Source organism: Notamacropus eugenii, chromosome 2 (genome assembly GCF_028372415.1).
Source record: "Notamacropus eugenii isolate mMacEug1 chromosome 2, mMacEug1.pri_v2, whole genome shotgun sequence".
Classification (NCBI taxonomy): domain Eukaryota; kingdom Metazoa; phylum Chordata; class Mammalia; order Diprotodontia; family Macropodidae; genus Notamacropus; species Notamacropus eugenii.
Window position 1 is genome coordinate 516796646 of NC_092873.1, and position 26093 is coordinate 516822738.

At 41.3% G+C, this 26093-nt stretch overlaps 1 protein-coding gene across 3 annotated transcripts in view; it reads right to left on the reverse strand.

Moving 5' to 3' along the window:
- The window catches only part of FYB2 (FYN binding protein 2), a 97059-nt gene that overhangs the window by 4298 nt on the left and 66668 nt on the right, over positions 1 to 26093 (reverse strand). For 2 of the 3 annotated variants that reach the window (XM_072649598.1, XM_072649600.1), the window contains 5 exons: positions 23298 to 23361; positions 17621 to 17713; positions 15368 to 15396; positions 13824 to 13884; positions 9831 to 9911 (listed from right to left, as the gene is read on the reverse strand). In XM_072649598.1, coding sequence (XP_072505699.1) covers positions 9831 to 9911; positions 13824 to 13884; positions 15368 to 15396; positions 17621 to 17713; positions 23298 to 23361 — 328 coding nt within the window. Of the gene's footprint in view, positions 1 to 9830; positions 9912 to 13823; positions 13885 to 15278; positions 15397 to 17620; positions 17714 to 23297; positions 23362 to 26093 lie in introns of those variants that run through there. The other variant, XM_072649599.1, reaches the window with a different exon arrangement.

Sequence of the window (26093 nt, forward strand, 5' to 3'; positions counted from 1 at the left end):
AAAAAGTGAATTCTTTTTCAGGGAAAACAAATGATTTCAACAGAAAACATCTTCTGGTACTTAGATCCCATAGAATAAATAATGTAGAGTAAAAGAAACTTAATGAAAGAAATATTTTAAAATCTTGTCTTCCCTTCACAGTTATTTAAATGGATTTTTTGATGCCTATCAATGGCTTCAATTTTGTGCATTTATTCTTTAGCTTAATAATTTTTCATGTGGCTGTCTGTGGGGAAAGAAATTCTAACTCCTTCTTGCTCATTTGAATAAACGTGGCTTTTGCTTCATGACTTGGAAGAACACTGCAGTTTGAGGATGAGTATAGATGAGCGTCAGATTAGGAGGGAGAGAGACACCAATCTGTGTGGGACTGGCCATCCAGTCTTTTGCCTGTCAGGGCTGTCACTCTTTGAGCCAGTGGGTGGATGGCCAAGGGCCCTTAGCTTGGCCCCCAGGGATATTCTCATGCTGGCTAGGTATGTGTCAGGCCATCCATCTTCATCTCTATCATTTGGCCCCTTCCCCCACTATTCCCTCCCTCACCCCTGTCTCTCACAATGAGGTGAAAAAGGTAAGCCCATTTACATCCAACCTTGTTTCCCTCCATGGCATCTGCTCCAACGATCAGTCCCACTCTTTCTCTAATCTGCTGTCTCTCTCTCTACTATTGCCTTCCCTGCTGCCTAAAAATACACCTGTATTTCTCTATTTTTTCAAGTAACCTCACTGACCCCACTATTACCACTAACTCTCACTGTATGTCTCTCCTTCCTTCCTCAGCCAAACTCCCTGAGAAAGTCATACCTGGTGCCTCCTCTTCCCTCTCACTTGATACTAAGGCCTCTACCATCATTTGGTGGCCACGGTTCTCATAAGTGATCCCTTTGTTGCCATATCCAGTGACCTTTCCCTCCATCCTCATTCTCCTTGACCTCTCAGCAGCCTTTGACACTTGATCAACCTCTTCTCCTGGACACTTTCTCTTTTCTAGGTTTTCATGACACCACTTTCTCCTGATTAACTATCTGACTGCACCTTCTCAGTCTTCTTTACTAGATCTTTATCTACGTCATGCCACTAAATATGAATGCTCCCAATGCTCTGTCCTGGGCCCTCTGTTCTTTTCATTCTTTTTCCCCTTGAAGATCTTTTCACATCCCATGGGTTCAGATTGATTCCTAGATCAGTATACCCAGTTGGAATCTCTCTCCTGAGCTCCAATGTCCCATCACCAACTGCTTCTTGACATTGTGAACTGGATATTCCATAGGCATCCAAACTCAGCACATTAAAGACTGAATTCAATTTTGCTTCCAAGGCTTTCCCTCTTCATAATGTTCCTGTAACTGTCCAGGATACCACCATTCTCCTGCTCATTCAGGCTTTCAACCCCAGGGACATCTGTAATGTTAATTAGAATTAAAGATCTGCTCTGCCCATTAATAGGTCTCAGATACCTTTTGTTAATTTCTAACGAGACACCTGGTCACGATAGTCATGCCTTCCAACTCTGAAGTGTATATATACTCTGAGGTGAGGTTTTATTTTGGGGCTTAAATCACTGGAAGAGTGTTTGTGTGATTAGGCCAGACAAAACTCTGGGTAGCTGTTAAGGAGCCTCCTGGCTTTGAAAACCCAGATGTTGGTGCTTCTTTCTCTGATAACAATATAAGTATTGTCTAAGGTCAGGCAGTTGGAAGCCCGGGTGGTCTTTCTGTTCGTAATTTCTGCTTGTAATTTCTGTGAAGTTCAGGGTGCTGACTTTTTCCTCTGAACTAAGCGAATGACATATGGATTTGAGTAAAGTGATTGTTGACCCCTTAAAAGTGGCTTTCCTTTTAGAAAAGTAGATCTAAGAACCTGTACCAGCCTGTCATTCTGGGTTTGTCAAGGTGCTTACTGCTACAACATCCTTAACTCCTTTCTCACATTTGCTCTATCTATCCAATCTATTGCTTAATTTTCTATCTTTACATCTCTCATATTCATCCTCTTTACTTGCACAACCACCACCCTGGTGTAGGTTTTTGGTTATATTTTCTGCCTTAGGTCTCTCCCCATTCTATCCTGTTTTCCACCCAGATTCCAAAGTGCTCTTCCTACAGAACAGATCTGACCACATCACTTCTCTGCTCAGTAAATTCCAGTGGTTCTCCATTACTCCCAGACTCAAATATAAATCCTATATTTGGTTTTTAAAGCCCTTCACAACCTATTTCTTTCTTACCTTTCTACCCATCTGTTTATCCTTCCTTTACAGATCCAGTGACACTGGCTTCCTTGGTGTTCCTTGAACAAGACACTATCTCCCAACTGTATTTTCCCTGGCTGTTCCCTGTGCTTGTCATTTTCTCCCTCATCATCTCTGCTTCCTGGTTTCCCTGGATTCCTTTGAGTCCCAGCTAAAAGCTCAGCTCCTACAAGGAGTCATTCCCAATCACCCTTCATGTTAGTGCCCTCCCTCCATGATCATCTCCCATTCCCCTTGTTGTAACTTGTTTGAACCTAGCTGCTTGCATATTGCCTCCCCCTCCCCCCCGCCCACTGCCCTGTGAGCTCCCTGAGAGCAGTGATCTTATCTTTGCCTTTCTCAGTATCCCTAGCCTTTAGTGGAATAGCTGACACACAGAAAGTATTTAATGAACATTTGTTGATTGATTTATTATGAGGAAAGTTATTCATAAAATTTAAAAGTGCTCAGAAATGTTAACACTGTTCTCTTCCTCCTCATCAATATCTCCAGCACTTCTCTGGAAAGAAGAGTGATAGAATTAAAACACATCAGTGTCACTGTGATTGTTTTTAATGGCTGTACAATAATATTTGAAGGGCAATAAAATTGGACATTGATAAGTAGGGAGTGAACAGGATGGAAAAGGGTCTGGAGTTGGCAGTCTAGAACTGCGGTTTCACTGGCATAGGGGCTGCCAGAGAAGAAAATCCTCTCCCAAAGTAGATCAGCAATTTTCCTACAACTTATAAACCTAGAGAATTTCTAAGAGTTAACAAGACGATCTTGCCCATTGTGGAACAGACTGTGCGTATTGGATGTGAGTCTTGAGCCCAGGTCTTCCTGACTGAGGTTGGCTCTCTGTCCACCATACCACACTGCCTCTCTGAGATCAAATATGTTAATGTGGGAATGAATTGTGATTTTGTTAGTGGAATTAAAACCCTAGTGCAAGAACTTCTACATGCATATTGGATTCCATTTCCAAGTCTAGAAAGCATCCTGAAGTCAACAGATATGAAATGCCTTAGTTAGAAAGTGACTGGGATGGGAGATTTGAACCAAGATCTTTCTCATTCCAAATGCAAATTCCTCTCTCTTCCCTACTTCAGAGCACAACTACGCAGCAGAATAAAATTATATCAATATAAACTTTAAAATAATTTCACTAACTGATATTAATAGAGTACCAGGAGGTTTGCAAAGGTTTTTCTTTTCATACATTATCATTTGATTGACCCTACGAGTAGTACAACTACTGGTATTATCATCATTTTACCAATGAAGGAGAGCCATGGCTCCTTCTTAAACAGGCCTATTCAATGAATGGGCGTTGCCTCACCCTAAGTGAATACCTGCAAAGACCTTGGTCTAAAGGCTCCAAGGTCTCCCAGTGCATCCTGGGTCATCTTCAGTCATTCTGATGAATATCTGGTCACTGGATTCAGATGGCTCTGGAGGAGAAGTGAGGCTAGTGACCTGCACAGCCCTCCCTCACTCAAAACAAAGTCAAGTGCAAGTCATGTCATCATGTCTCTGATGGCATGGTCTTCTTTGGCAATGAAGGATGAACACATCATCTCATAATATACGGAATCTCTCAGTTCAAACTTCTATCAGTTCTAAAATGGAAGGTTTTTTTATTTTTTGCTTGTTTTTTAAATTTTTTTCTTTTACTAGAAATAGATATTCAGAGTTACAAGGAAAAATGCTTTCATTATTTTTTTCAGAAGAGGAAAGTGAGGCCAAAAAAGAAATGACATGCCCAAAGTCATGGCAAGTAAGAAGAATATAGCGAAATTTGAAACTAGAACCTAATCACCTCTTAATCTAACTCTCTTCCATATTTCCAAACTATCTGGGTGTTTTTCTGATGTCCAATAAACTTACCAGTAACCTGTCTCTAGGGGCTGCTAGGTGCTGTCCTAGTGCATAGAGTGCCTGACCTGGAGTCAGGAAGACTCATCTTCATGAGTTCAAATCTGGTCTCAGACACTTACTAGCTGCGTGACCTTGGGTAAGTCATTTCACCCTGTTTGCCTCAGTTTCTTCATCTGTAAAATGAGCTGGAGAAAGAAATGGCAAACCACTCTAGTATCTTTGCCAAGAAAACTCCAAATGGGGTCATGAAAAGTCAGACATGACTGAAAAATGAACCTGTCTATAAAAATGCTTATATATAGTCAATGAAGTGCTTGTTTCTTTAAAGCCTATTGCCTTTTAGGTATAGCACAGGTATCCCCTCCTCCCACTCTGTGAACGTCTAGGTGTTCTTTGGTATAAGTACATAAACACGGAGACTTCAATGACTAGGGCATTTAAGGTTTAAAATGGAAAACTGCTTTTCCAGCCCATGAATCCATCTTACCACACCAGGAAAAATAAATTACATCAAGCTTGAGCTCAGAGAAAATAAACTTCAGGAAAAGGGGATTCTGTGCCATCTTCCATGTCTGTGTTTGCTTTGGCCAGGCATAGGATCCCCTCCCAGGGGTCTTTCCCATGGATTCTTCTTAGTATCATTTCACAAAGCAGCCATCACAGCCACCAAACTGTTTGGAAGATAACTTGCCTGAGAAGCTTTTCTACTACAAAGCCACTGAGAGATTCCTCTCAGTCCTATCAACAGAGTAAGTAATATGTCTACTTCCCAAGTAACTCAAATATCTGACCTCAGAAATGTCCACCAAGCATGCCAGGGACAGAACTGCAAAGCCAGTTCTGCATGTCTCTCAATGCCCGTTTAGATCAGACCTTCAGGTAGTTTCTGCTGTGGGGGACAGAGCATCAAGCAACATGGTGCTTGAGGAAGATTATTGACATGACAGCGACCGAACCAGAGATGGGATCTTGGCTGGGACCATGGGCATGTCGCCTGACACTTTCAAGCCTATATTTCTACTTTATCAGATGGAATCAAGTGCTTTCTTCCCTCATGCCACAAACTAGTATTTTTGTTGTTATTATTGTGTTGTTTTAGCTGTGTCTGACTCTTCATGGCTCCATTTGGGGTTTTCTGGGCAGAGATACTGGAGTGGTTTGTTATTTCCTTCTCCAGTTCATTTTACAAATGAGGAAACTGAGGCAAGTAGGGTGAAATGGGTCACGCAGAAAGTATCTGGGGCTGTATTTGAACTCATGAGGATGTCTTCCTGATTCCAAGTTCAGTGATCTATGCCCTATGGCACCACCCAGCTGCCCACTTAGTATTTGCTCTGTCTACATGAGATAATTTACTTATCTGTATACATGCTTTTCCCCAACAGAATGATGGCTTCTTGAGAACAGGGATGGTTTCGGTTTTTTTTCCGACCAGTGTTTTGTATGTTTCTTGACACATAGTAGGCACTTAATAGATTGTTATTGACTTTACTTTTGAATTTGAATATAGATTTTGCCTGTTCTATCTCATGGGTTTGGGGGAAGAAAATGCTGAGCCAACTATAATGCACCATCTTCACAGGAGGACTTGATTTTGATTATTCCTAGAAGATGGAACTCATCAAGATAACAGCCAGTGTGGGGAGAGGAATAGATTCCATGGTACATACTATGGAGGATCAGCAAAAGGTGCTGGCATGTTTAACTTGGAAAAGAGGGGACCCTGCAAGGATGGTTCAGCTAGTGTCTTGGTTAACAAATTTGTTCTCTGTGGTCTAGAATGAAGACAATGAAGGGAAGCTGCTGGGAGACAGTTGGACTCAGTAGAGGAGAAGGCTTCTTAACTAGCAGAATTGCCCAACCATGGAGCAGGTTGATTCCCTTAGAAAGTGGGAGCAGGGTCCTACCCCTGCCTTGCCCCCTCACTCTCATACCTCTCATGCTTGGCTGTGGCTCTAGCTGTGGGTCCTGCTGGGCTGATTCTTTCAGGGGCAATGGGGCAGTTTAACCATCTCCAGGAGAAAAAGACCTAGTCACGTGAGAATTGAGGTCAGAAGCTTCAGCTGAGCTTCTGCTGAACTTTAAGGCATGCTTTTTGACCTAGCTGACTCTTTGCTGTCATGGTTTTGAAGGAAGAGGGGATAAATGTTTTATTTTTAATTTAAAACATTAAAAATATCTTATCAATAATGTTGATTTCTGTTGCATTTATCACACATTGCTGTATGATCCTCTAGTCCGAATTACTGGATTGGTATAGTTGAGGCCTGGTTTACATTAATCAGCTCTTAGTATGGAAACGCTTTCCACTAGTGGAAATCACAACTTATCTAGGATTGCGTGAGCTCTAGGGCAGGGGCCCTTAGCCTGGGGTCCCTGAATTTGTCCTTAAAGTATTTGGGGAACTTTAGTTCAATGTATTTGGTTTTCTTTGTAATTCTATGAATTTAAAAATATATTATTCTGAGACAAGGTCCATGGGCTTCACCAGACTGCTTAGTGTCTATGAAATAAAAAGGTTGAGAATGTCTACTTTAGAGAGTTTTCTGAGAAACATAGAAGTTAAGTGACTAACTCAGGGTCATATAACTACAGTATCAAGTGGAATCTGGACCTAAATCTGCCTGATGCCAAGTCTATCTGTATCCACCACCCCACAGTGCTGCCTTTGAGAAATACAGACATCTTTAAAGCTAAAGAAAAAACCTCCATCCTTCACGATATGCAGGTATTTGTTTGTGTTGTCAAGTCATGTGTGTTACTGGGAAGGTTTATGACACACAGGAGACATTTTCCAAATCTTTCCTGGGAAACACCAATGCCTTTCCCTGACTCTGTCCCCGAGAAATGTTGTAGAAGGGTTTCATGCCTCAGGTCAGTCATGGACTCAATGACCTCTGAGGACCAAAGGTCCCTTCTCCTGCATCTTTAATCTCCCCCCCTCACTAGCCTTCACCCTCACCTACAAGCAAACCAAGTTCTCATCATCAAAAAAAAAAACTTCCTCTGGACTTTGTGACTTCCTTCAGCCACTATCCTCTAAGTCCACTTTACCATCGTATCTCATTCCTCAGATTTTTATAATTTGAACTTTTAACCATTTTCCTCTTCCCCTGCTCAGCTGAAATCATTCTTTCCCAAGTCAAGAGTGCCTCCCTCACCTCTGATTCCATGGCCTTCATTCCTCTCTTCAGTCTCTTTGACCTCTTGGCAGTATTTGATGGTGTAGATGACTTTTTTCTTCTTTCTTCTCCAAGTCCTTCCCCCACCCCATGGACACTACCAAGGGACACTGGTAAAGGACACTACCCTTGGGTGTTTCCCTTCCTTTTCCTCTTTCCATCTTTGGTCATCTTCCCACATATCCCTTTAAATGATTTGACTTTGGCCCCCTTCTCTTCTCCCTCTGGATCTCTTAGGGATCCTGTGCAGTTCCATGGAGTTCTAGTAAGTGCCTAATAAATGCTTATGGATTAATCAACTTATTTCAGGGTCATAAGAATGGAGGTGATCCTCCAAACTCTCTTTCCAGCTTCAGCCTTTTTAATATCTCACAACATTCTAACGATACCATAAATTCAACATGTCCCAAACTGAACTTTCCTCCTTCTCTCTTTCCTCCCCTTCTCTTAATGGTCATGCCACCAGCATTCCAGTTCTCCTGCTTCACACTCACCTTTGACTTTTTCTCATTCCTCACTTTACAATACACCTCTGGTCAATTTGCCCTCTTCAATATTTCTTACATCTGGTCTTTTTCTACTATGAAAACCACGCAGATTCAGGGCCCCAGCTCATCTCACCTGCCCATCTAGATAAAGGCCATAGCCTCCTAACTAGCCTGTCTGCTTCCAATCTATGCCTGTCTCCAGGGTGCCTTTCATATAACTTCGAATAACATAGATTTCAGTCCCAGCTAGAATCACACCTTTCACAAGAAGCCTTTCCTGCTTGCTCTGAATTCTAGGGCCTCCCTTCCATTGATTACATCCAATTCACCCCATGTGCATCTTGTTTGTACGTCGCTGTTTGCTTGTTTTCTCCCTTCTTAGACTGGGAGCTCTTTGAGAGTAGGCATCATTTTTTGTTTTGTTTGTTGCTATCTTTGAATCCTCAGTGTTGCGAACAGGACCAGGCACATAGTAGGTGCTTAATGAAATGCCAGGTGACTGGCTGGCATAGGTACCTAAGTCATCTTTATCTTCCATATTTGGTCATGTCCCTCTACAGCTTAAGAATCTTCATCTGCTCCCTATTACCTACAAATAAACATAGCAGTATACAAGTGATAAAAATAGAAGCCCACATTTCTGAGTCCTTGACAGTTCATAAATGCTTTGCTCAAAACAGTGCCATGAGGTTGGTATTTCAGGTATTACTTTCCCTAATTTAAGGATGAGGCTTATAGAGGCCAAAAGTGACTTTGCCCAGGTCACAGGAGTAGGGTGGGGAGAGATTTAGATTTGGACTCAGAAGACTTGAGTTCAAATCTTGTCTTGGTTACTCACTATCTATGTGACAATGGGCAAGTGATTTGAACTCTCTGATTCTAGATTTCCCCATAGGTTCAATGCAGAAATTGAAGTAGATTATCTCCCAAGGTTCCTTTCAGCTTTAAATCCTTATTCCTCTGTTCCTCTGTGTCAGAGCTGGGCTTCCAACAGAGGCTTCCTGAATTCAAGTCTCCTGTTTTGTTTTGTTTTGGTTTTCCATTATACTATACTGCCCTTCATGGAGTCTGGTCTTAACTTATCTTTCCAGCTTTATCTCTCACAACTCTTTATGTACTCTGTACTCCAATTAAACTAAGCAGTTTCTTCTTTCCCTCTTCTCACTTCTCCTGACCCTATTGCCAGAGTAGACTCACCCCTATTTTCCACCTTTTGAAATCCCCCTCTCCCCCAACTTAAAGACTTAACTCAAGGGCCTCTCTTCCAAGGAGGTTTCCCTCTCAGAAGCAAAGAATCTCCTAGTGGGAAGTGACTCATCCTAGTGCCCACTGGGTCCAACCCATCTGTCCTTCATTGCCAGCACATGCCATAAAGTCTCTCATGGAAGCAGAGTGAGAAGGGACCGCTTTGACCATGTGGTCTCATGCATACCTGAAAGAGCATTCCAGCTACAGCATGACCAACATTTAAGTGTTCATTCAGAGTGCTTGGAGACATGTGCTGGGAGGGAAACTGCTACTTCTTCGAACCGTCCATTCTACTCTTGCACATCTCTAACATCAAGCCTAAATGTACCTCTTTGTGACTTCCACCCATTGTTCCCAGATCAGAACATGTATAGTTCTTCTTTCCCCTGACAACACATAGTAGACATTTAATATAAATATTTAATTAACTTCACTAAGTCTCTTTTCTTAAAGTTTCATTCAAGTTTTAATGGAGAAGGGAAAATGGTTCCCTTTAGTCTCAACAATCTGTTCATTAAAAGCTTCCTACTTAGTCTCTGAGACTCTCTATTCCATGAGACTGTCCAGTACAAGGAACATGTCTCACTGAAACTTTGCATCTGCTTGGTCACCTCATGCTTGGTGCCTAGTGCCTAGCCTTGGGTTCTGCACACTCTTAAAAAAGAGTCTCTGATGAAGGAATGCGTTTGACAAGTTTCCTATCATAGAATATTGGTTGTCGTTCATTTGAAAGGTTATATCAAGAAGACCCTTACAAGGAATAAGACCCAGGGTGGGATGGAGTTGGACATGGGCTGTTACCTTTCTGGTTCCTCAGCAATTCTGTTCCCTTTGTTTTCTTTCATCATCAGAAATTTTGGTTTCCAGAGTCTCACTTTCTCCCTGGTAAGGGAAAAGAGAATGAAATGAGGTAAGTAAAAACCAGTTTTTAAAAATGGATCATCTTGAGCATGGAGAAGAGAAAACTTGGCCAGACAAGATCCCTGCCTCCAGCTATTTGAAGAGGATTAGTCAGTCAGGCTCCCAAGAACATAATTAGTGAGGACCAGTAGGAGGAAGTTGTGGGAAGGAAGGTTTTGGCTCAGTAGAAAAAAGAATGTCCTGATAATTATGGCTGTCCAGTGGGGAGAGGGTCTATGTTAGTTGGTTGGTTGGCTGGCTGTTGTCTTTCATTCTCGAAGAGGACCAGAATATGATAAAGTGAAATTTCAGTGTGTCTGACTGTGGCTGACCACACCAATATGAGCTCGGAATGCTCTATCATAGCTTGGGTACAGATAGTTCCTGTGAATATTGGGGAAATTTGTGCATCCTATGTTTACTTTCTGCTGTCTCAATTCTGCTTTGCTCATAGAGCACAGCACCCTTTGTGATGTGGGCACGCCATGCTGAGCAGTCCTGTGCCAGTGTCTCCCATGTCGCACAGTCAAATCCAAAGTTTTTGAGAGAGACCTGGAGAGTGTCCTTGTATTGCTTATTCAGACTACCATGTAATATCCTGCCTCATGTGAGTTCTCCATAAATAGTCTTTTGGCAAACGTACATTTTGCATTGGAACAATGTGACCAACCCGTCAGAGTTGCACTCTCTGAAGCATAGTTTGAATACTTGGCAATTCAGCTTGAGCAAGAACTTCAGTGTCTGGTACCTTATACTGTCGGGTGATCCTCAGAATCTTCCTAAGACAGTTCAAATGGAAACGATTCAGTTTCCTGGCATGGCGCTGGTAGACTGTTCATGTTTCACAGGCATACAACAATGAGGTAAGCACAACGGCTCTGTAGACCTTCAGTTTGGTAGTCAGTCTAATACCTCTTCTCTCCAAAACTTTTCTTTGAAGCCTCCCAAACACTGAGCTAGCTCTGGCAATGCATGCATCAACCTCATTGTCAACGTGTACATCGCTGGAAAGCACACTACCAAGGTAAGTGAACTTATCCATAGCATTCAAAACTTCTCCATTTGTTGTAACCAATGGTTCCACATATGGACGGTGTGGTGGTGGCTGATGGAGCACCTGTGTTTTCTTGGGGTTAAGTATTAGGCCAAAATTAGCACAGGTAGCAGAGAATTGATCCGTACTTTGTTGCATCTCAGCTTCAGAGGCTGCATTGAGTACACAATCATCTGCAAACAGAAAATCACGTACCAACCCTCCCTCCACTTTGGTCTTGGCTTGTAGTCTTTTCAAACTGAAGAACTTATCATTAGTACTGTAGCTGACCTTCATACCATCTTCATCCTCAGATACTGTCTTCATCCTCATTGAAAGCATTTGACAACATGGCTGAAAACATCATGCTAAAAAGCATGGGAGCAGGCACACAGCCCTGTTTCACTCTGCTGGTGCCTGGGAAGGCATGAGAGCATTGTCCAGAACCTGGAAAACATGCCATCATGGAAATGACGTACAATACTGATGAACATCTCTGGGCAACCAAATTTTGACATAATTTTCCATAAGCCCTCATGACTAACAGTGTCAAAGGCCTTGGTCAGATCTATAAATGTTGTATACAAACATTCATTCTGCTCCTGGCATTTGTCCTGGAGTTGTCAGGCAGCAAACACCATATCGACTGTTCCTCAGCCCTTTCTGAAGCCCCACAGGCTCTCAGGTATATGACCATCTTCCAGGTGAAGGATCAGACTATTAAGGAGGACTCGAGCAAGAATTTTAAAAGCAATTATTAAGAGGGAGAACTCCCTGTGATTGTCACAGGACAATCTATTCCCTTTACCCTTATAGAGATGAACAGTGGAGTCATCCTTGAACTCCTGAGGGATAACCTCCTCTTCCCACGTAACCTGGAAAATTTCAGTCAGCTTTTAGCAATGGTCCCCCTACCTTGTAAATCTCAGCTGGAATAGAATCAGCATGAGGTGCTTTGCCACATGAAAGGATCCTAATGGCCTTCAAAACCTCTTCTTCAGCTGGAAGTTCAGCTAAGGAGGGACTGACTTCAATCTGAAGTAAATGGTCAGTGACCTCAGCATTGATTGATGATGGTCTCTTGAGAACATTGTGGAAGTGTTCAGCCCATCTCTCTAGGATCATGTCCTTATCACTCATCAAAGTGGCTCTATCAGCACTGAGTAGTTGTGATGCACCATAGGTTTTTGGTCTATAAATAGCTTTCAGGGAATCATAAAAGTGCTTTGGATTGTTACTATCAGCATAAAATCGAATTTTATCTGCCTTCTCACTGAGCCAGGAATCTTGCATCTCTCTAAACTTTGCTTGAAGCTTGCTTTTGATAGAATTAAATGCTGCCTTCTTAGAAGTGGATGAACTATCTTGCTGGTATATCCTGTGGAGTTCTCGTTTTTCATTTATAAACTTCTGAATTTCCACATCATTTTCATCAAATCAGTCTTGGTGTTTGCGAGTGTTCTGACCCAGATGAGCAAATGCAGTGCTGTATACCAGATCTCTGAAAGCTGCCTACTTCTTTTCTGCTCCACTGTTGCCAACTGTGTCTTGACTCAACTTTCCCTCCAAGTTAGCAACAAATTGTTCAATTCAACCACCATTTGAAGCATCTATGGTATTCAGACTATTACATTTGGGCTAGGAGAGGTATAAAGTTTAGAAATGTCATGGCCTCTTTCTTTGTGGAAGTTATAGGTAGCCATACCAGATCTCAAGCTAAACTCCAAAGCAGTAGTCATCAAGACAGTTTGGTACTGGATAGAAGTAGAGGGATTGCTCCCCCTGCCCCCCCAGCTTGATGAGTTAGAGCCACACTGTAAGAGGGGTAGGTCATTGACAGAGGATGAGGAGGCAATGAAAGAGCAGAAAAGAATTAGCCAAACCAAAGGAGAACAAAGCAAGGGCTGTGTCTCTTAAACCTGGAGGTGTGGGGAGAATCCAAAAAGAGGGAGCTGTGTCTAACACCTACAAAAAGATCAAGGAGAAGAACTAGTCTGACTATGTCCCCATTTGAGTTTTATTGGCAAAGATACTGGAGTGATTTGCTATTTCCTTCCCCAGATCATTTTACAGATGAGGAAACTGAGGCAAACAGGGTGAAGTGACTTGCCCAGGGTCACACAAGTAATAAGTGTCTGAGGCTAGATTTGAACTCAGGTCTTCCTAACTCCAGGCCCAGCACTCCATCCAATGTACCATCTAGCTTGCCTGTTATTTAGGAGACTACTGGGACCTTTCAGAAGCTATTTGAGTAGAGTGGTAGAGGAAGAAGCCCCTAGCTTGGAATAAGCTTCTAAGGAGGTTAGGAAGTAGGAAAATTGAGGCAAGAGTAAAGAGAGCTTTGTCAAATTTGGCCTCATAGGGGATGGCATGAGAGTAACTAGATGATGAAGAAGGCCTTAGAAGAGGGTTGTTTTTTTGGAACATTAAGGAGAAATGAGTATGCTTGTAGACAGATGGGAATGAGTCAATAAAGAGGGATAATATGAGACGAGAGGGGAGGAGACCTGAGGGCCTTAGAAGAAGACAGGAGGGAATTAGAGCAACGATGCAGGCAGGTGAATAAGCGCTGGGAGACAGGGCTGAATGGCACTTTATAGATCTCCTTGTTTGATCCCTCATTTCACGGCTGAGTAAACTGAAGCCTGCCATAGGATGTTAAGTGAATTGCCCAAGATCATAGAGCTAATACAGCTAATAACCCAGCCAAGATTCCAAATCCAGGGCATTTCCCCCTATACCATGCTCCTGTCCTCAGCACACTTAAGAACTGATATGACTCTTAATATGCCTGACTCACACTGAGAAGCTAGATTAAACCTTAGGGACATCTGGCTAACAAAGGAATCAAACCAACGTACTTGAGATCTTTCTTGTCCGCTGCCACATTTTCGTAGAATACGTCATCCGGAGACTTAAATTCTAAAATCAAAAGGAGATGAAAATTGTCAGTTAGTCAATAAACTTTTACTTGGCACCTACTATGGGCCAGGCACTGTGTTGAGCACTGGGGATGGAGACAAAGACAGGTGAAAAGAGAAATTCTTGTCTACAAATGGGTAAAGTTCTTTCAGACAGTGTAGAATTTTATGATGATGCCTGTCTGCTCCCAATTTTCATGGAGGTGAAAACTGGAGATATATAATATATATGTACATATATCAATTATATATGTATATGTATTAAACATGCACATATATGTGTTTGTATGCATATCTATATACAGGGGCGGAGAGGAAGGGAAGAAGGGAGGGAGGAAGAGGAAGAGGAAGAGGAAGAGAGAGAACCAATCGGGGTGGGGAATCTGCCGCCTGAAAGCCACATGCGGCCTTCCAAGTCCTTAAGTGTGTCCTTATGACTGAATCCAAATGCTTAATAAATTATTGCTGATAGAAATAATAATAATAGCTTACGTTTATATAGAGCTTACTATCTGGCTATGAGCCAGACACCGTGTTAAGCACTTTATAATTGCGATCTCATTTGTTCTGTAAAATTTGGCTTCAGTCAAAAGGTCACACTTAAGGACTTGGAAGGCCACATATGGCCTTCAGGACTTAGGTTCCCCACCCCTGAGTAGGCATTTAATAAATGTATAAGGATGGGAGGATTTCCCAGTGAGACCGAAGGATGGATGTGTTATTTTACTTGATGGACACACAGTTTCAAGTTCGTGAGCTTCTCTGACAATTCCAACTTGTTATCATCATCATCATCATCGTCACTATCACCACTGCCATCTTAATAAGTGACATTTATAGGACAATTCATGGATGCAGAGGCAGAAGAGGCCTAAGAGGCCACCTCGTGCAACCTCCTCATTTTAAAAGTGAGGAAACTGAGGCCCATGGATGGTCTTACAAGAAATATTATTGGAGATGGAATTTGAACCCAGCTTCTCTTGTTTCAGTGTCACTGTTCTGTCTGCTGTACCACAATCCTTAAACTTTCCAACTTGAAGGTTTAGAAAGTGTTTTCCATCCATTATCTCATTTAATCCTACAACACTGTGAAGTAAGATCTCTTATTATCCTCATTTCACAGGAGAGGAAACTGAGACCCCTAGCAATTAGGTGACTTGTCTTGAGTCCCAAGACAAGTAAGTGTCAGAGTCAGGATATTGGCTTGGGTCTTCAACGCCAATGCTCTGCCCATTATATCAAAATATGGACCGACTGCGAAGCATCAGTGTTATCACTGTTTCAAAAGTGAATTAGTGAGATTCAAATCATATTCAGGTTTGGTAAAGTGAGGAGAAATTTTGTAAAATGAAGCATCAATGATCCTGTTTGGCTTCTGTTTTTGTGCATCAAGTTTTCAGGGTGGGAATCACTTGTCTCTCTTCTCCCATTCCATCATCTCTTAATACATTTGCATAAACCCAAGAAAATTAACTGTCACTTACCTAAATTGGGCATCGAAACTGAAAAGCCACTGTTGGTCAGTAAAAACAAAAGGGAGGAGGGAGTGTTAGAAAGAATCCATTATATGGAGCATTTATTTGTCTTATCTCAAAGAAAGGTAGCATTGCCTTGGAGTAAGGAAGATCTGGGTTCAAGTCCTGCCAGTCACTTGACCTGTCGGGGGCCAAGGCAACTTTCTAAGACCCTCAATGTCAGAGAAGTCTCTGTTTTCCCTTGGCAGAAGGAGGCTCCTCATCTGGACTTTCCTATTCTAACAATCTCACAGGTGTCCTATTCTTTACTCTCTCCCTCCATCCCAAAGACAAGATATGTCCAAGGGTCTTAGACAAGAAGTCCCTTCATTTTGTTCTCAACTCTACCCATGTCCTTTCTACCCGTAGAGATGGCCCAGGTACTCCATCCATCGACCAAATCTTTCTTATTTGATAGACAAGGAAAACAGACTTAGAGGGATTTGATGACTGGCTCAAGTTCTCTCCCAGCTTAGGAAGTGTTAGGGTCAAGATTTGAACTCAGGCCTATTCTGGGCAGCAGAGTGAACCTTCCCTTCCTCCCATACTCTCTCCCACTGGCTGGCATTGGGCTCAATTAATGATCTTGATTAGAGATCATTACCATTGTGTTTTAGGGTTTTGAACTGAGCATCATAGAGCCAAAGGCCAAGGACTCACACTAAGAGTTATTATGGCACCATGGAAAAAACACTGGCTTTGGAGCCAGTGGGCCCAAGTTCAAATCCTAGCTCCACCACTTCTTACCTATGTGCCTTTGGACAGTCACTTAGTCTCTGCCTCAGTTTCCTACTCTATAGAAGGTGGGAATTAAACCAGATGATCTCTGACATCTCTTTTAGATGGAATTTTATGATCTAGTCCAACCTCTTCAATTTATAAATGAGGGAAAGCCACTTGTCCAAGTTCATCTAATCAGTCAAGGACAGAGACAGGATGAAAATCCAGGCTTCCCACCTCCTATTCTCATGCTAGAAGGCTGAGATATGGGCTATCTCGATTTTATTTTGTCTCTAGAGATTCCTTCTAACTCCAAGATGTTAGGACTGCATGATTCCAGACTACAGAGAGCTGATTAGTCCCATTCAACTGAAACCTTAAGCTTACCTATGCTCATATGACTGCACTAGCCTTGTAGAATCCTAGATTTAGAGCTAGAGGGAACCTTAATGTTCATCTTAGTCAGGCTTCACTTTCCAGATAAGCACCCTCCTGACTTCAAATCATGCTTACAGAGTTTCTAAAACTGAAATAATCAGCTAAAAATGGAATATAACACCTAAGAAAGGGAAATAAGACTAATGTCTAGAGCAATAGATGTCAAGTCAGAGGAAGAAACAGTTCTTTCAATTTACATTTAATTCACATGGAGGACCACAAAGATTTAGAGGGATAACTTCCTTGTTTTACTGATGAAGAACTGAAGTCCTGAGATTGAGAGACTTGTTCAGCTGTAATGTTAATGGGAGATAATATCTTCCCTGCCCATCAATAGGCCTCACATGGAACCCTGGTGCAGAGCCAATTAAGTTCTGGGCCAGAGAGATTCCCATACCCTCCCAATTAAATGCCAATTTCAAAGCTTCTCTAAGCCAATCAAGTGCTGAGTCTGTGATTGGAAACAACATATATTGTATTGCTTGGAGGGAAAAGTGTGGGCAAAGAGAGAAGCAGGCGGAGGGAACAACTTGCCTCAAGAACTTGTTTGAAATGTCAGCTCTCTCTGAATTGGTGATGTGTACCTCACTAAATCTTGCCTTCTAGTATCCTAATAGCAATGTTCCAAACAAATATTTGTCTTGGAGAAGGAGAATTTCTTGTATTCTGCGAACCAACCATGGAGATACACGTATATGTTCATTGCAGCTGCTATGGGTATTGCATTGGTATTATACCAGTGTCACAGAGAAATTAAGTGGCATAGTCAAAATTTGAACCCAGATCCTCTGAACCTGAATCAGGTTCTTTGTCCTCAGCTTCCTGGGACCACCTATTCAAAGTCCTGTATTTTGAGATTCTTTCCCCTCAATCTTAAAAGGGAAAATAAATCTAACCTATTGATGGGTATATAGGCACATATCTTTTCCTCTAGAAATTAAGATTAAAGAGGAGGTGCCCTGCTTCCTAGAATGGGCTGGAGTATGCTATTCCTGTCATGACTTTGGTAAAAAACAAAACACTTTCCTACAGAAAGACCCCCCCCCATCTCATTTTTTGTTTTACCTTAAGTTTTTTTTTGTCTTCTTTGGCTTAAGTTTTTCCTTTTCTTTCTTAAAAAGTCTTCCCAGTTTTTTAAATTTTTCTTTTCCTTCCATCCTAAGGAGAATAAAATGATGTAAATGCTAGGCCAAAGAGAGACCCCACTGAGTAATAATCAGAGGTTTACTGTAGACACAACCCCAACAGAGATCTCAGTAACAAATCTCAACACACTCTAGGCTTCTCTTCCTTGCTTGCAAAGGACCAATTTTCGGGCGCCATACTTTTTTATATTTTAAAAGGAGGCAACTAGTCAATAAGGTTCATAGAACAAAAGCATTCTAGGGGTGACTATTCACAGTGAACATGCTTGGCCTACTTCACAGACTCACAGTGACTCTGAGTCAGAAGCAACCTTATAGTGCATCTAGTCCAATCTGTTGTTGGATAAATGAGGTGGGGAGGGCACCTCCCTCCTGAGTATCTCTCATCGTGCAGAAGGGTTTCTTGACATTGATCCTAAATTTCTCTTTATGAAACTTCCCCCCTTGCTCCTGCTTTTTCCCTGGAAGAGAAATAGCCTCAGCTCCTTTTTGGTCACCTGAATGGTCTAATGATTGATTTTTCAGTTTACTTAATACAGACGACAGAGGTAGGAGAGCTTGTTGTATACCCTTCATGATGTTCACTTCTTCTAAGAATGAGCCTGGATTTTATCAGTTTTATTCAACATGAGTGGGTCAAGACTGGTTCTTTACCATTTTTAATGTTAATGAAATTTATGTCAATAGGAGTTAGAGATCTTCCCTGCCCATTAACAAGCCTCTGGTGGAGCCTATTAAGGGAAGCTTGATTAAGGAAGGCTTGTTTTATAGGAAGGCCCATACCTTTAGTTAGTTTCTAATGAGGCACTAGGTCTCTGGGGTTGTGATGCCCTCAGGCTCTGAAAAGTGCATATATATATATACACTCTAAGTTAAGGTTTTGCTTTGGGGGCTTACTCTTTGGAAGAAGGTTCCTGTCCCAGATGAAACTCTGGGTAGACATTAAAGAAGCCCCCCTCCCCCCGCTTTGAAAACCCAGATGTTGGTGCTTCTCTCTGGTCACTACGTATGCATGTGATGGTCAGACAGTTGGATCTGTCTATTGATCTGTGATGTATGCATTGCTTATGGTCAGACAGTTAGAAGCCCTGTCTGTTGGTCTTTATTTCTCTGCTTGTATTTTCTCTGTTGGTGAACGTGATTAAAGAAGATTGTTGACCCCCCAAAAGATGCTTTCCTTTTAGAAAAGCAGGTCTAAGAACCTGTGCATCAGGCCATCCTGGATGCGTCAGGGTGCTTGCTGCCACACCACTTCATATAAAAACTCTCTTTTTTTTGAGGACAATAGACACACTGTGAAGATAATAGCGATGATGAATGCTGACTACATAGAGCTTTAACATTTGAAAAGTGCTCTAAATCATAGGGATTTTTTGTTTCATGTGCAATCCTTTTCTGTCCCACTGGTATAGGAAGTGTTCATTTATTTTGGTGTTTCCCAAATACAGAATAAATAAAAAGAGTAAAATTTGAAATTATTTTTTTTGTTAAGTCGTACTTTAGAACTGACTCTCCATGACACAATTTTTGGTTTTCTTGGAAGATATACTGAGTGGTTTGCCATTTCCTTGTCCAGCTCATTTTACAGATGAGTAAACTGAGGCAAATGGGGTTAAATGACTTGCCCAGGGTCACATGGCTAGTAAGTCTCTGAGGCTGGATTTGAACTCATGTCTTCCTGCCTCCAGTCCCATTGCTCTATATGCTGAGCCACCTAACTACCCTTAAAAGGATAGACCCTGTATTTTGTAACACTGTATGTTTTGTTAGAATATTTTCCAGATGTGTTATGGTCCATATTATAGTTCTGAAAATATATGTTAAGACTAGAATTGTATAGGTATCAATTATTTTAGATGCATTTTCCCATTTAGTTTTGACTTAAGAATTCGAGTTGGTATTTTGCTGTTCCTATTCAGTACTTGCTGAACCAATAATAATTTGTTTTTTGTACCCCTTAGGATTTCTAGGCAACCCTTTTTTATTCCTTCATAAACATATAATTTCTTGTAAGAATTGGTGGATGCTTTTTAGTTAAAATTGTGAATGTAATTGGCTTCTCTTTGAAAGTGTTGTTGGTGTTCTATCTTGATAGTAGACTTGTCAAACCTTTCATTGAGAATTGTGGGATCAAGACTTGCACCTGAGAGAAAATTGGCAAAGGGCTTTGTGATTCCTTTGTGAATCCCTGTGAAGCGCTCAGGCTAAGAATAATGGATCTCATCTAGCCCTCCACTTCAAAGCTTGGCAGAGAAATGCAAATCTCAATCCCTTGTCTCAGCCTTGTTGCGTTATTCACTTTAGCCACTGTGCTCAAGCTTTCCATTGGGCATTGTGCCCAATTTGTGTTTTCTCTTGCCACTATCTGGACAATGTTAGGGCCAAATTGTAAAAGGATTTAAAAGCCCCAAATGGAAATTTATATTTGATGCTGGAGGTAAGAAGGAGTGAAGATTATGTACAGAAAAGGGAGGTGACATGGGCAGACCTGTACGTTAAGAAACTCACTTTGGCAGCTGTGGGAAGGATTGATTGGAAAACAAAGACTTGAGGCAAGTAGAATGATTAGGATGCTATTGGAGCAGAGGTGATGAGAGGTGGTTATGTGGAGAGAAGAGAATAAATACAAGAGATGTTGTAGAGAAAGAGAGAGTTTGTGGATATTTCCGGTGAATGAAAATGAGAAGCCAAGGATGACACTGAGAGTGTGGACTGAATGATGAGAAGGATGGCGATAGCCTTAGTAGAAACCAGGAAGATCGGAAGAGGGTTGAGCTTTCAGAGAAAGATAATGCCTTTAACTTTGACATATCAAGCTTCTCGTGTCTGTTAGACATTTTGTTTAGAATTTCAGTTGATAATATGAGATTGAAATTCAGGAGAGAGATTCTAGTTAGAAGTAGAGATTTGGGCATCGTCATCATAAAGATAATATTAAGCCTATTAGAGCCAACAAAATTTTCCTAGAGTGTAGAGAGAGGGCCCTGGGTAGAGTGTTGGGGTTAATCGGTAAGTCATTTTTAACAGATTTCTCAAGTTCTTCCTATTGTGATGGTATTGATACCTGTCCTTAGGACTTTCACTTGATAGCTTCACCTTTCCTTCCTATTACATGCAGGTCCTGAATGATTTTTACATTTTCTGCCAAATACTGTGCAAGGCCACATGGTTATAGTGAACACCTGCTTTTGTGAATGACTGTGTTTTGGTATAGCTGGCCTTTTAGTTGATTCATACCAACAGATTAAAAAAAAGAGAACCTTTGGAATTCCAGTCTTGGTTTGTCCATATTTTCTTCAAAGTCACTGAGAAATTTGAGAATCATTTTTTTGATATCTCTTTTCTTATTAAAGACTTTCTAGAGTTTGCATTAAGTGGAAAATTTTCATTAATTTCAGATTCATCAAGTTTTCCCTCCTCAACTTTTAGAAACTACTCCATTTTGGCTCTGATTTCATCTTCTATGGCTTGTTTTTTACAATTGTCTGGCACTGATTCACAATGTTGTGTGACATGGAGGTAATGACAAAAGGTAGCACGAAGTCCTTGCCTATAAATGGCAAGATTGGAATGTTATTATCACCCAATCAAAGTGCTTTATCCTCAGTTCATTTATTGGGCACCCATAGTTTGCCTGTATGAATTGTCACTGCTATCTGCATACAAAAATTTCAAGGAGCTAGTGTTTGGGTACCTTTGATTTGTCCTAGTGTATCCTGCTTTTTTGTGGTTCATTACTTGCTCATTGGCTTCTGTGTTATCTCATCCTTTGACTTATAGAATCATAGATTTTATAATATAGATTTAGATCTATATTATATATGTAGATCTATCTACACATAGATAGATAGATAGATAGATAGATAGATAGATAGATAGATAGATAGATCAATCGATCGATCTAGAATATCACCTTAGGTTTAGATAACTCTAGGATACCTTATATTGAAGTCTAAACCCTTCATTTTGCAGTTGAGGAAACTGTCACTCAGAAATGATAAATGTCTTGGTCACACAGCAAGTTTGCGTCTGAGGTGGAATTAGAACCCAGGTCTTCTTAACTTCTGAGATCAGCCCTTCAGTCATTGTACCTGCCTGGCTCTCTTCCTTCACACTGACAAGGGTGTTAACTCAATCAAGAGTATTTCCAGACCCCAAACTGCCAGTGTTTTTTGGTTCCTTATTATTGCTTCCATCATGGCGATTTCTCTTCCCATCTTTTTGGATGATGTTCAAGTGGAAAAGTTTGGAGGACAAGTCACTATTCTGCTATGAGAATATGATAGTTGATGTTCCATGGAATTGACTATGGTACAGAGGAATATAGTGATTACTTCTTAGTAATTGAATAAATGTGTTATCATGTATTTCATTGATTCACGGAAAGCATTTCTCTAATAGTAGATACAGTGACAGGAATGTTCTTTGTCCTGTTCCAGGTGGTTTTACTTTCTTTCCATTCTATATATTTTGGAATATATGAGTATTTGGCATAGTAATATCTATCACAGTTTTGTTCTTTTATTTACTATTATTATTTATTATGTCCGTGGTCACAAGTAAATGTCACGTTATCAGACTTGCAAAGCCAAATCTCTCCTCACTTCATCTGATGCCCTACCCAAATGGACATTGTCTCAAGACACTAAAAGAAGAAATAAAGAAACATTTAAGTTAGAAATAAATTCCAGATAAGAATTTTCTCATAATAGTTAAAGATATAAAATCAGAAGCAACCACCAGGATCAGTAATAAGAGCATTTCAGGGAAAGTTTTCTTCCTCCAGCCTGAAGGAGCCTGGGCATTAGTATGTTACAGTGAAACAGTTTAGCACCAATGTCTAAGCTAGCCATTGGGGAAGCAGGGTGGGGGGTAGCTTTGCTATATTTCCAGAAATCATTGAAATGTAAATTAGGCAGCTAGGTGGTATAGTGGATAGAGTGTGGAACTTAGAGTCCAGAGGATATGAATTCAAATCCTACCTCAGATGCTTACTAGCAGTGTGATCCAAGTCAGCTAATGTTGCTTTGCCTCAGCTTCCTCATCTGTAAAATGGGGATAATAATATCTCCCAGGGTTATTATGCAGCTAAAATGAGAATATATTTGTGCGGAATTTTTTCAAACTTTAAAGTGACATATGTGCTATGAAGACTCCCAATTTATATCAACTAGTGATATATCAGTCTGAAATCTACCTTTCTTGAACATCTGTCACCTATTTCTGCCTTGTAGGACCAAGTACAACATTTACTCCCTCTTTCACATGACAATTCTGCCAGCCTATGGTCATCTCTGTTACCTTTGTCATAGACTATTTTACTTTTAGCCAGACATAATTTTTAGGAAATTTTTTTCTTACGTCAAATTGAAATCTATTCATAAAACTGATTCTATTTGTTCTTCCTTCTGCCTCCTGGGGTTCATTAGAACAAGACTAACAACCCCTCTTCCACATGATTGACCTTCAGGCATCTGAAGAACACTCTCTTGTGTCTGTTGCCCTCATCCCCACCCCTCCTGTGTGTTCTTTCCAGACTTGGCACCACTAGCTTGCCTACAGAGGTCAGACCCGGGAAAGGAGGAAAAGATACTCACTCCATTTGGGGCTGGCTGCTCTCTCCACTGCACAGGTTTTCATACACTTTGTCACTGTTTGTTTCTGAAATGAAAGGAAAGAATCCAGTCACATTCTTTAATGATACAGTGTGAAACCCAGAGGAAAGGTGCTTTAGAGAGAGAGTCCTGATAGCTTGGAAGAAACTGACCCTGAGAAAAACTTGTAGACTAGTTTCAGGCAAAGTATCCACCCAGGCTTCTCATAAGCAGAGGTCTGCAACCATGCCTGCCCTCCTAAGGGGGAGTAATGATGCCAGGAACTGAACCCTTTTTTGTGGCATGAGGACTCGGTTGAGGCATTTTGCTAGGCACGGCTTAGCTTGTGATTTGGTAATATCCAGGCTCTCTTGGGGATATAGCCAAGCACGTTGAGCTGAATCTAAATTTACCCAATAACATTTTAACCCTGGACAAAACAAAACCCACCAAATTCCATTTTGTAGTGTGTCTATGTGTGTGTGTGTCCCTTGTTGTTTAGTTGTTTCAGCTTTGTCCGACCCTTTGAGACCCCATTTGAGGTTCTCTTGGGAAAGATACTGGAGTGGTTTGCACTGCCTTGTCTAGCTCATTTTACAGATGAAGAAACTGAAGCAAACAGTTTGAAGTGACTTGCCCAGGGTCACACAGCTAGTAAGTGTCTGAGTCTGTATTTTAACTCATAACGATGAGTCTTCCTAACTCCAGGCCAAATGCTCTGTGCACTGTGGCGCCACCTGGCATCCAGTGCATGTACTTCTATACTTGTTATCTAAAATAACCAGAAAAAATTCTGGATTTGGAGTCAGTGAACCAGAGTTCAAATTCTGCCCTTGCTCTTAGTACTTATGCAACTTTGGACAAGTCACAATTCTTTGGAACCCAGTTTCCTTAACTATAAAACGAGGAGCTTGGGTGAGGCCTTGAAAGTCCCTTTCAGTCTTAAATCAGTGATCCTATGGGAATGAAGGCCATTCATATTTCTATAGACTGTTAAAATTTCCAAAGGACTTTCTTCATAATCACCCTATGAGGTAGTTTTTTTCTTTCTTCATAATCACCCTATGAGGTAGTCTTTTCTTCTTCAGCATTGTGGGCAGCTTGCCGTGTGGCAGCTCTCTCCATCCATGCAGACTAGCAACTTATTTCTAACTGAGAATCTTAGAAAGTCCCTGGGCAACAGTGAGAAGTGAAATGAATTATCCATGTTGATGAAGCCTCCGTGTGCCTGGGGCACGTCTGGAACCCAGATTTGCTTAAGTCCGAGGCTGGTTCTCCAACCCCAGTGCCATTCTGCCTCTCACTGACAGTATTATTTCGCCTATTGTAAGCATGGAGCTCAGAGACGCACAGTAACTTCTCTGAAGTCACAGAGTTAGCAAATGTAAGCCCAGAATCCCTGATTTTCACTCTCTTTTCCAATGTACAATTCCGTTTTTTGGTTTGATGTTATATGCAAACCAATTACCCAAGTTCTTCATGAACACAGAGAAAACATGTGACAGGTGAACAAATATCAATGAAGCTTGTTTAGGGGAGACAAAAGGGGTGATTCCTTCAATTGCTCAGATTTGTGCTTCCCTCTGATTTAATGTTGTAGCAAAAGTCCTAATAACAATACTTAAAATGCTACAGGTTTTAGAAGGTGCACAATCAAACTTGAACAAATGCCCCAAGCTTTTCTTTGCTAGTTAGTGTAGCCCATCTTATAACATCCAAGGAACAATGAGATAGCACCAGGAAGGATGGTGCTGTCTGTCCTGGCTGTAGTGGGGTCTGGGTGGAGATGCCATGAGATCCTGTGGTTAGAAGGAGGTGGAGTGTGGCAAAGAGCATGCTTTGGCCACAGAGACTGGGAAGCCAGGCAGAGATAATTGAATGGAGTAGAAAACAGCAGGCATTGTGTTATACCCGTTAAGTGCACTGCATTATGTAAGTGCTGTGCAAGACACCTGAGGCAATGCATTAAGCATTTTCACCTTATGGTATATACAGATGGATATTCGGTGCCATGCTCTACTTCTCAGGGTGGAAACTGTACTCCTGCTGGTTTTACAAATGACACCAAAATCTCACCTTCCAAGAAGGTATGGAGAATCTCCTACTAGATTGTATGTGTGAGAGAGAGGTCCCACAGGTAGAGGCTATCCTTGTCAAGAAGGAATGAGGTCTTGTAGTCACAGGAAGTGTGGGGCATTGAGAGGAGAGGGAATGTGACAAGGGGCAAGCTGTGGCCACAGAAATGGGGACGCAGAGCAAGGACTGTTTAATGGAACAGAAAGCAACATGGCTCCCCTGTGTCATCTTCCTACAGCAGACAGACCAGACAGCAGCAGACAGACTGGAGGAAGAGCCCAATTAGATTCTTCCCTGTTTGGCTTCAAAGCACAATGACTGAAGGCCTTTTGCTTTCTCTTACCTTTCTCCATCTCTTTAGATGGAATAGAAAAAAATTTGACTATATTCCATTTTGCTATCTGCAGCTACTGATTTTATGTATTGTGTAAGCCTGATATTTAAAAAAATTAATTTGTTCCCATTGTCTATGCATCTATAGTTACTTGAGATGATAGTATCCATGGAAAGACAGCACTCAAGCATTTTATATTTCACAGAGAAGTTAAAGATGTCCCAAGTGACCATCAAGTTACAGTTCAATTTTGTGAATGATCCTATGACGCTTTCAGACAGATTCCTTAAAAAGCTTAACCTCTTTTGGGCCTCACTTAGATTCCTCCTGGAAGAATGCACATGACTCCACTAAGGGGGTAAGCACAGGTCCCAGAGACTGAGGATCCA